Genomic DNA, 11,469 nt, shown 5'->3' with positions numbered 1-11,469 from the left:
CAACCAGTCCATGCTAAAGGAGATCAGTCCTGGGTGTTCATTGGAAGGACTGACGTTGAAGCTGAAACTCCAATACTTTCGCCACCTGATGCGAAGAGCTGACTCATCTGAAAAGACCCTGATGCTGGGAAAGATTGAGGGCAGGAGAAGTGGGTGACAGAGGATGAGATGGTTGGATGGCATCACTGACTCAATGGACATGGGTTTGGGTGGATTCCGGGAGTTGGTAATGGACAGGGAGGCCTGGCGTGCTGGGGTTCATGGGGTCACAAGAGTCGGACTTAGCTACTGAACTGAGCTGAACTGAAAGCCCTCTGCCAAAACTGCACAGGTCAGTTGGGCATATTTTTTATTCTTCTAGATCTGAATTCTGCTGTAAAAAGGAATCTGGTATAATTTAGAATTTCTAAAACTTCAGTCATCTGTCTATCACTGTTGAGTTGTGGTCATATCTGCATGTCACCTGCATCACTGTTGAACTAAAACGTTTATTTTTTTCCTTATAAATTCCACTTAGAGACATTTCAAATGTACCAATAAGAATAGACAATTCTAAAATGAACTCTTGTGCCCCTGTTGCTAAGTTCCAACAGCTCTTAACACTAAGCCTTAGTTACTTTAGATCTTTTATTTCTAAAAGGAGTTGAAACATTTCTGTTAAAATGAAGACTTCTTATGAGTCTCTTCCTGACTCCATTCTCTTCTTTCTTGAAATAAAACTCCTCTCACGAGTTCATACTTCTCTTTTATCATTTTTCCATAAATAAACCATTTTATTTTACTTAATATATTTTTAAAAGCAGCTTGGTATCACTACCATGAATGTAAAACTTGGATCAGTCTCCTAGACAGATGGGAGCCATGGGACACACACAATGGAATCCTTGGCCTCTGGTCTGGCCAGGAATCTACTCCACCCCAAGGAGCTGTGTTACCCTAAAAAGGCCTCTGCCCTGGTTTCTAGACGCACCCCAGGCTTCCCACTGCCCTCCCCTAGGCCTTGCTTTCTGTGAGTCAAATAGCTATTCTATGTTTTTAAACTATTTTAATTTTTAAAGTTGAGATGTAACTTATAGACAGCTAAAGTGAAGTGTTCAGTGTGCTGAATGAAAGGCTATTTTTGAAATCAGATCACAGGCTATACTCAAAAGCTCCAGGCAGCTCCCTCCTTGCACCTACTCTCTGCAAGACCTTGGCTACGCGTCCCATCCTTGGTGACCACCCCCAAGCCAGGCAACAGAGTGCCTCACTCAAACCCCAGCTCTGCACTTGCCAGCTCTGGGACCCTGGGCAAGGCAGCCAACCTCTCCGAAACACAGTGTTCTCATCTGAGAAATGGTGGAGAATAACATGAGAGACAGCAGTACGCAGAGGGTTCAAGGCCAGATGGCCTGGGTTTGAATGCTGGCTCCATCACTGATTGACCAGGAGCAAGGAGCTTACCTTTCTATGCCCCGGTTTCCCCATCACTAAATCAGGGATAATGAGAGCACTGCCCAAGCAGAGCTGGGGACAAGCAAGTCGCTGAGGCAACAGGTGGGAGGGAGACTTTTCACCTTGCTAATCTTCTGAACCTTTTCCTTTTCGACCTACTCTGAATTTCTAAAATTCATCCTGATTCTAGAAAGAAAAGTGAAAGTCGCTCAGTCGTGTCTGACTCTTTGTGACCCCATAGACTATACAGTCCCCGGAATTCTCCAGGCCAGAATACTGGAGTGGGTAGCTGTTCCCTTCTCCAGGGGATCTTCCCAACCCAGGGATCACATCCAGGTCTCCCATATTGCAGGTGGATTCTTTACCATCTGATCCACAAGGGAAGCCCTAATCCTAATTCTAGAGTAAAAAAACATAAAAGCTATTCTGAAAGGAGTAGAAACTATTATCTACCTCGCAAGTTATGTGAGAATTAAATAAGAATTATCTACCAGACTCTTAAAACTGTCTGCCCATAGTGACAATTCCATATGTGCAGCTCTTCGTACTTTTTTCTGTCATTCAGGAACTCTGCAAAGCAGTCAGGAGTGAAGCTGAACCTTCGGAGCTGAGAGGGCAGCTTAAGGTGCTATTGGCCTGTGCAAGTGTGACACTTCTGCAAAGTCTGTTTAAAAAATTCTGATGAAGTTTTTTCACATAACTTTTTTTTTTCTTATGTCACATAACAACAGGCATATGTGAATCTACTCTTTCAACTGTAAATTCTATGACCTCCAAATGCAGAATAAGTATTTCTGATGAAAATAAAGGGTTTAGATTGAGATATGCTACTGCTGCTAAGTCGCTTCAGTCGTGTCCGACTCTGTGAGACCCCATAGACGGCAGCCCATCAGGCTCCCCCGTCCCTGGGACTCTCCAGGCAAGAACACTGGAGTGGGTTGCCATTTCCTTCTCCAATGTAGGAAAGTGAAAGTGAAGTTGCTCAGTCGTGTCTGACTCTTAGTGACCCCATGGACTGCAGCCTACCAGGCTCCTCCATCCATGGGATTTTCCAGGCAAGAGTACTGGAGTGGGTTGCCACTGCCTTCTCTGTGAGATATGCTAGTAAGTGTAAATTATTCACTGGATTTCAAAGCCTTAAAAAAAACACACACACTTTTATTTTGGCCCCACCATACAGCACATGGGGTCTTAGGTTCTCAACCAGGGATGGAACCCGTGTCCCCTACGGTAGGGGTGTGGAGTCTTAACCACTGGACTGCCAGGGAAGCCCCTCTAATGAATTTTTAATTTGACACTATAACATATGTTCCTTTGAATGCAAATATGTCATCTGCAGTGTCTTACAGCTGAATCACGAAGAAGCTGTAGGAAACCTGTTCTGCTCATCCGACCTGGCAGCATCACAGCTGCGTGTGCTGCGCATTACACACTGGACACCCTTCTGCCCCTTCTGCCCCAAGACACACACACACGGCAAATCAAACCCAGGCCCGAGCCCAGCACGCACCAGAAGGTCACACTGTGGCTGATTTGGATTCTCTGCTCTAACCACCTCTGGAAACTGAAATGGACCCTGCTCTTCCCAGAAGCTTCTGCCTGTGCCCTCCTGCCAGTGCCCCGAGCAGACCTGGGCTGCCACCTCTGAATCTGCCGACTCACCCTCAGTTCCCAGAGGAGGGCGTCCACTCCTACCCACCCCCACTCTACCCCCTCCACTCACCCGGTGGTTGTCCAGAGGGTCCTGGTCTCGAGGTGCCATGTTATCAAGGTCGCTGAACACAGGCCAATCTGGGCAGGGAGAAAACAGAGCAAGGCAGCAGTTCCACGGCTGCAACAGGTCACAAGGTCCATTTAAGCTGCCATCAAACCTCTCTTATTTTAAATTTATATTTATTTTTAGGGCCACACCACATGGCTTGCAAGATCTTAGTTCCCCGACCAGAGATGAAACCCAGGCCCTCGGCAGTGAAAGCGCAGAATCCTGCAGAAAGCACCACTGAAGGCACCACTGGGCCACTAGGGAGTTTCCAAACCTTTTTTATTTGACATTTATAAAGTACAAAAACGGGAGAAGAATGTTGTTGGCACCTGAGAGGCCACAGTTCTTCTTTGAGAATTTACCCAAACTCTCTACTTGCCAGCTGCCTGTACTTGTCCTGATGAGCAACTAGCTTAGCTGCTGCGCTGCCTTGGGGTTTCCATAAGGTAAATAGTGATACGATTGTGTAACGTACTGGTCAGCCGTCAATGAGGTGCAGTTGTGAATGAAAAAAGAGGCATTTGTCCATTTGGGGTACAAATGGGAGGTAGCTACAAATGGGAGAAGTCTTAGATGGTTTAAAACCCAACAATTTCCTGGCAGATTCCAGTCTTTATCTCCTGTCCCAAACGCCCACTAACCAAATCTGGCTTGTCTGCTGTTTTTATGCCTTTTTTAAATAATCTTTTTTTTTTTTAATATGTATTTATTTATGTTTGGCTGTGCTGGGTCTGTGGCCGTGGTCTTTCTCTAGTTGCTACAAGCGGGGGCTACTCTCTTGTAGAGGGAGGGCTTCTCCCTGCAGTGGTTTCTCTTGCTATGGAGCATGACCTGTAGGGCAATCAGGCTTCAGTAGTTGTGGTGTGGGGCTCAGCAGTGGCGGCTAGCAGGCCCCCAGTGCGCAGGCTCAGTACTTGTGGTGCACAGGCTCAGCTGCCCCGGGGCATGTGGGATCTTCCTGGACAGGGATCAAACCGGCTTCCCCTGCATTGCAAGGTGGGCTCTCAACCACGGGACCACCAGGGAAGCCCTCTTAGATAGTTTTTCAGAAAGTTTTTCATATTTTTAAATGGTTGAAAAAAAATCAAACCTACTTTGTAACATGTGAAAATTACATGAAATTTAAAATTCAGCAACCATACAGTTTTTTTGGAACACAGCCCCACTGATCTGTTTTAAATATTGTCAATGGTCGTGTTTATATTGCCCACAAAGAATAAAATATTTACTCTCTGGCCTTTTAAGAAGAAGTTTGTCAACTCCTGCTCCAGACTATTCCCAAGGCCTTTTGGTGGTGATCTACAGGCTTCTTTAAAAGATCGTCCTCTCCTGCTCCCCTGGGGCTTCTTTCAGCTGAATAACTGACCACAGAGTCCTGCCAGTTCTTCAGCTCAGAACCATGGAGTCAGTCTTGCCTCTCCTTTTTCCTGCAGTTCCCACATTCATATCATAAGTCTGTCCATAACATGAGTAAACTCTGTCACTTCAGCTTCAGAAATAATGATTGCTGTTTTTCTTGTGACCTAATCACATGATACTAATTGGTTTCTGAATTCTGAACAACCTTCAGATTCCTGCAAAAGCCCTCTTTGGCTGTGACAGACTTTCTTTTAAGATACTAGTCTTTATTTGCTAATACCTTATTTAGAATTTTTGCCTTGTATATTTATAAGTGAGGTTGGGATAAAAGTTTTCTTTTTTGGTGTTTTGCCAAATTTTGGTGTAAAACGTTTTGCAAATGTCAATCACTCTGAAAAATGTTACCTTGTTTTCTACAATACAGGTGGTTTTTACGGCATTTGGATGACTGGATCTTGAAAGTTTATTAAAAGAACTTATCTATAAAGCCATCTGGGCCATCAGTCTCTTTGGTTGGCATGTCCGATTTTCTAACAGAAGTGAAAGCCAGTTTAGCCCTCTTCTACCTGGTGCTTGCCCCCTCCAATCACAATAACCAGGGGCCAAACCATCACTCACGGAGGTGCTCCAGCTTCTGGCTATGTGGTGTGGCTGAAGACGGAGAGGAAGGGAGAGAGTCAAAGGTCACGTCGCTCATGTTGTCATCTCCGGAGTTCTCTGAGAGGCGAAGCAGCAGTGGGGGCCTGCTCCCTGAGAGGGTCCTCACCCGGGGGCTCCCGCACTTTTCCTCTGTCCCCCTTAAGATGGTCTTGGCTGACTGCTGGAGAATTAACAGTGACATGCACATCACTCAGGCACCTTTTGGGAACAAGGGATTCTTCCTGTTGCCTGTTGGTCCCTCAAAACCTGAGGCCCTTTCAGCCACAGAGGCCTTAGGGACTGGCAGAAAATCTAAAAATAATCAGTGGGGGATTAACCCAAAGGCCTCTAAGAAGGGGCATCTGGAACAGGAGCTCAGAGTGCCAGCACTCCCAAAGCGATGGCTACCATTCATGGCCCTGAGCTGGGGGATGGCCTGTAGAATCCCAAGCTGGTCTTTGCCAACATGGTCTTATAGCTGGTCCACGTACTGGGGGTGGTAATGGGGGTACAACAGGGACACAGAGAGGTGCTCAGTGAGCCAAGTTCAAGCCTCATTTGTCAACACATCAGACAAACCACATACCACACACCCCCACTCACTTATCTGTACACGCCTGGTCCCCTCACTGTGGGCAAAAATGGGCCCAAGTCAAGCAGACCCCAATTCCTCTATTAGTGGGGATACTCAGGAGGGCTGTGTACACTGGTTCAAAAGGGGTAAGGGACACAGATGGGACTAAGATTCTTCCAGCCACAATACTCTTCAATTAAGCATTGCAGGGCCTGGGCCACCAGCACACAGGAAGCACAGTTTTCTGGTCCTGCAGCAGAAGGGCCCTGCCAGTCCGCACGTGCTCATACTGGGTACCTACCAGCAGCTTGGTGTTCTGATTCACTGCATCCCTCTCTCTCGGGGACAGGTCAAAGGGAGTGAGGCCCATGCTCTTGCAAATCCGGTTGCAGGCATGTGAGTGGAAGAAGAGAGCCATCCCGCGGACACCTGAAGAGAGTTGGGGGTCTGGAGCATTGCTCTGCTTTGGGATGGGGGCACGGCAGCGCTGAGCACCCTAAAGATGGCATGGGCCAGACATCCCAGGCTCCCATCTCCACAGTCTAGGGCAGGCCCATATACCACCTTGGGCTGCTTGCCTGGGTGAACAAAAAGCCTGGAGATTTTGCAGGGAAGCGTGGTCTCCGGGGCCATGCTGGCTTTCCCAGCCTACCTAGGTTTCCATCTCCAAAGTCAGTGCCCCTCTCAGTGTGGATCTGTGGGTCGGTATAGAGGTCACCCACGCCCTGGATGTCCACCACAATCAGCTGGTGGCCGGAACGCTCAAACGTGAAGTGGCTGAAGGCCTGTGGGGCAAGAAGAAGGAAAAGGTGACCACAGAGACCAGGCTGTGGGCTGCGTGGACACCAGCAGGCACTGCTCTGACGGGCTGCAGTACTCCAGCTCTGCTCAGGTTGGGGGCCTTTCTCTGCAGGGAGAAGCGTACAGAGGCAAGGACAGAAAAAGAAGCCCTATTTTAATTTGGAGTGGCCCAAGGTCTGCTGAGATGGGACACGGAGCTCTGCAGGGGCCTCACCTGTGGCGTCAGGCGCACGTTGTCATCACGGACGAAGCCTGAGTTGGAGTTATATTTGATGTACTTGCCCTCGATGTAGTGTTCCAGGTGGAACAGCGGCCGGCCCGGTCTCTCCTTCAGCTCTATGACGCACATCTGCATGATGTCCACCTGGCGGGAGGGCGGGAGGAGTCAGGGGAAGGGCAGGGCCCAGGCGGCACCCTCCTCTGATAAGAGGCTGGAGCAGAAAGGCTGAAACTGTTGATTGTCCCCAGAATCCATCCCCCTTTTTCTTTAGACTGAAAACCCCTGCTATGGCCTGAATGGATCCCTCCAAATTTCATCTCAAGGCTTGAAATCTCAAGGCTCACAGGTGATGGTATTAAGGAGGTGGGGCCTTTGGGAGGTGATAAGGTCAGGAGAGAAAGCTCTTGTGAATGGGATTAGTGCCCTGAAAAAAAGAGAACTCAGAGAGCTCCCTCACTCCATACACACTCTGAGGACACAGCAAGAAGGTGCCAGCATGAACCTATAAACCCATTCTCCTGTATTTTGTTACAGCAGCCCAAATGGACTAAGATAACGTGAGTTGTAACATGATGCACAGCCATCCAGCAGCGATGACATGGCTTGGCTTCCCTTGCAGCTAGATGTGGCCATGTGACTAAGCCCAGCCAACAGGAAGCAAGCAGCAGGGATGATGCAACTCCAGCCTGCCCTCTCCTTCTCTGGCCTTCCTGAGGCTGTAAGGTAGACATCTGCCAGTGAGCCAGAACTGACCATGCAGTCCAGGGCAACTCCTGGCAGATGGCAAACAACAAGACAGAAGGAACCAGGCCTCTGGATGACAAGGAGGTGAAGCAGCAGCCCACCCTGAGCCCCATCTAAGACAGGCTATTCGATGAGATGGAAGGAAACCATTTTGAGTTAGCACACAGCTGTGAGTCTGCCTGCTAAGCAACTTAACCTGCACCTTGTGCTAATACAGAGAACTTGGGCAAGTTATTTCCCCAGTTTGTGCCTCAGTTTCCTCACCCATGGAATGGGTATAAGGGTGAAATCTGTTGGTGCAGGAAGCAAGTCTGCCAGAGTCTGCTGATGTCATTATTATCAGCAGACACAATTCTCGAGTGATACACGCCAAACCGTAACAGTGGTTCTTTCCCTACAAAGGGGAATCACAGGGAATTCAGACATTCCCTGCTAAATTTTGCACCAAGCGTATGTTTAATTTTGTACTCAGAAGAAACTGTGTAAGTACTGTGTATGTTTGTAACATAGGATAGGGAAGACCTGGGACTCTAACTTTGACCTGTTACACAAGGTCACACCCATGGTACCCTGGCCCCATCGAAGCCACCCACAACAGGGGCCAGGTCTGGGTTTCCCAAGGAAATGACCACCCAGGAAACTTTGGCTGAGTTAAGGAAGACAACAGCTGCAGAGGCCAAAGGGGTCCAGAGCCGGGAGCTGAGAACCTCCCCAAATGTGGCTTCAGTTCTGAGACCCAGCCAGAGGGGAAGGAGCAGCTGGTTCCCAGCGGATTCCTGTCCCCAAAACTGGCTCTATCCCTACAAGGAAGCATGCGGCAGGGCCACTGGCTTGGCCAGGAGGCAACTGGGAGAGGGTCAGTGGCAGACACATCCTCAAGGCGACGGCCAGTTCCTCCTCAAACAGCCACATTCCTCTCTCTTCATCAATTCAACCACCTTATTATTCACTGAGCACCTAGGCACTGGGATAGAGCAAACAAGACAGATAAAATCCTTGTCCTCGGGGGAGAGAGGCAACTGAAGTATACATGAATAAATACATGAATAAGACTCTTTCAGATACTGCCAACTGCTCTGAAAAAAAGAAACCAAAACAAACAAAAGGACATGTCAGAGGCTGCAGCAGTGGAAGGGTTACTTCATCTTCATTTAGGATGGTCTAGCACAGCCTCATAGCTCAGTTAATGAAGAATCTGCCTGCAATGCAGGAGACCTGGGTTCAAATCGTAAGTCGGGAAGATACCCTGTAGAAGGAAACGGCAATCCACTCCAGTATTCTTACGTGGAAAATTCCATGGACAGAGGAGCCTGGCAGGCTACGGTTCATGGGGTTGCAAGAGTCGGACATGACTTAGCAACTAAACCACCACCACCAGCACAGCCTAGCTGAGGAGGTGACATGAGCTGAAACCTGAAATCTAAGGACTGAGGGGATCCAATGATGCAGCCTTGGGGCACAGCCAGTTCAAAGGTCCTGAGGCAGAAACAAGCTTAGAGAAGAAGGGAAAAGTGGCCAGGCCTGAGTACATGGAGTCACAGCCCCTGAGCATGGGAATGTGGCTTCCTGTGTTCACACCAAGTATGCTTAATCAAGAGCTCTGCAAACACTAGGCACTCAATAAATTCTGCTGTTTGCCTGAAAACGCGGCTCTCCTGAGGCACTCAGACGATGGTACCTTATAGCTAGCAGGTACACCAACAGTAGGAGAGCTGAGCTGTGAATTCAGGCAGCGCAAAGGCCTAGCTCTATTTTCTAGCTATTTCCTCAAATGCATGCAGGCAACAGGAAATTCTGCTTGGCCTCAGGTCACCAATACCCTGGGGGCTCAAGTGAAGAAGCCAAGAGCAGGGGCTTGGAAAGTCTGAGCTTTCCAGGAATAAGTCCTGGCTCCATCCCTGCCTGTTTGAGCAAGAAACTTTACCCCTTTATGCCCTAGGTTCCCCAGGGACAGATAAGGAATCTTATTCCCCATGCCCTCTCCTGCTTTTTCTTGGGAGACACCAATCTCAGTCCACCTAGTCTAAGAGGAAGGACCCATAACCCTGGCTCTAAGGGTGGATACAAGGCTCAGGCCTTCCCAATCTGCATATTCCCACCTCCTGGCCATCATGATTGGCTCAGTGATAGGCATCTAACCTAATCAAGCCAATGAAATCCAGTTCTGAGACTTTGATAGAAACTTATGGGAAAACATGTCATTCCATCAAGGTTGCTAAGAAATTAAAAGTGAGCCTGCAGCTACTGGGGTCAACATGTCACTGCAAGTTGAAAAGTTGCCTAAGTGATGCCAACACAGAAGAACATTGAGGCTAGAGCTGGAGGAAGACTTCCAACAACCTCAATTTGGTTCTGGATCCAGCTGTGTCTGTGTGTATGCATGCTAAGTCACTTCAGTTCAGTTCATTTGCTCAGTTGTGTCCGACTCTTTGCGACCCCATGAACCACAGCACACCAGGCCTTCCTGTCCATCACTAACTCCCAGAGTACACCCAAACCCATGTCCATCAAGTCAGTGATGCCATCCAACCATTTCATCCTCTGTTGTCCCCTTCTCCTCCTGCCCTCAATCTTTCCCAGCATTAGGGTCTTTTCAGATGAGTCAGCTCTTCGCATCAGGTGGGCCAAATACTGGAGTTTCAGCTTCAACATCAGTCCTTCCAATGAACACCCAGGACTGATCTCCTTTAGAATGGACTGGTTGGATCTCCTTGCAGTTTAAGGGCCTCTCAAGAGTCTTCTCCAACACCACAGTTCAAAAGCATCAATTCTTCGGCACTCAGCTTTCTTTATAGTCCAACTCTCACATCCATACATGACCATTGGAAAAACCATAGCCTTGACTAGACGGACCTTTGTTGGCGAAGTAATGTCTCTGCTTTTTAATATACTGTCTAGGTTGGTCATAACTTTCCTTCCAAGGAGTAAGTCACTTCAGTCATGTCCAATTCTTTGTGACCCTATGGACTATAGCCCACCAGGCTCCTCTGTCCATAGGATTCTCCAGGCAAGAATACTGGAGTGGGATGCCATGTCCTCCTCCAGGGGATCTTCCCAACCCAGGGATTGAAGCTGGGTCTCTTATGTCTCCTGAATTGGTAGGTAGGTTCTTTACAACTAGTGTCACCTGGGAAGCCTCAGCTGTGCCTGCTGCTACTGCTGCTGCTAAGTCACTTCAGTTGTGTCTGACTCTGAGCAACCCCATAGACGGCAGCCCACCAGGCTCCTCTGTCCCTGGGATTCTTCACTGGAGTGGGTTACCATTTCCTTCTCCAATGCATGAAAGTGAAAAGTGAAAGTGAAGTCGCTCAGTCGTGCCCGACTCTTAGTGACCCCATGGACTGCAGCCCACCAGGCACCTTAGTCCATGGGATTTTCCAGGCAAGAGTACTGGAGTGGGGTGTCATTGCCTTCTCCGCAGCTGTGCCTGCAGTCAGCCCTATTTCTCAATTATAGGAAGCAATCCATTCCCCTTTTGGTTTAAGCCTGTTTGAATGGATTTCTGTCACTTGCAAACAAAAATCCTGATGAATAGACCCCATGTGTAAATGAAATAAAAACATTCCAACTTCCACCAACCTCAGAGCTCTGTTTTTTTTAGTTTTCTTTTTCTCCTATTTTTTGGCCAAAGTGTGCAAGCACCCAGGATCTTAGTTCCCCAACCAGGGTTCGAACTCATGACCACTGCAGTGGAAGCATGGTGTTTTAACCACTGGGCCACCAGGGAAGTTCCAGAGTTCTGTTTTTAAGAATAAATAACTTTTGGTATACAGAGCACTTTTCATACTGTTCAAAGAATGCTCAAACTACCGCACAATTGCACCCATCTCACACGCTAGTAAAGTAATGCTTAAAATTCTCCAAGCCAGGCTTCAGCAATATGTGAACCGTGAACTTCCTGATGTTCAAGCTGGTTTTAGAAAAGGCAGAGGAACC

At 48.1% G+C, this 11,469-nt stretch overlaps 1 protein-coding gene across 2 annotated transcripts in view; it reads right to left on the bottom strand.

The window, feature by feature from the left end:
* EEF2K (eukaryotic elongation factor 2 kinase) overlaps positions 1-11,469 on the bottom strand; it is a 71,671-nt gene that overhangs the window by 19,787 nt on the left and 40,415 nt on the right. For both annotated transcript variants that reach the window (XM_010837181.1, XM_010837182.1), the window contains exons 7-11: positions 6,784-6,933; positions 6,421-6,553; positions 6,070-6,197; positions 5,174-5,375; positions 3,158-3,225 (exon numbers count right to left, since the gene is read on the bottom strand). In XM_010837181.1, coding sequence (XP_010835483.1) covers positions 3,158-3,225; positions 5,174-5,375; positions 6,070-6,197; positions 6,421-6,553; positions 6,784-6,933 — 681 coding nt within the window. The remainder of the gene's footprint in view (positions 1-3,157; positions 3,226-5,173; positions 5,376-6,069; positions 6,198-6,420; positions 6,554-6,783; positions 6,934-11,469) is intronic.

Source organism: Bison bison, unplaced genomic scaffold (assembly GCF_000754665.1).
Source record: "Bison bison bison isolate TAMUID 2011002044 unplaced genomic scaffold, Bison_UMD1.0 scf7180017864072, whole genome shotgun sequence".
Lineage (NCBI taxonomy): Eukaryota > Metazoa > Chordata > Mammalia > Artiodactyla > Bovidae > Bison > Bison bison.
This window is presented reverse-complemented; position numbering and strand designations above follow the sequence as displayed.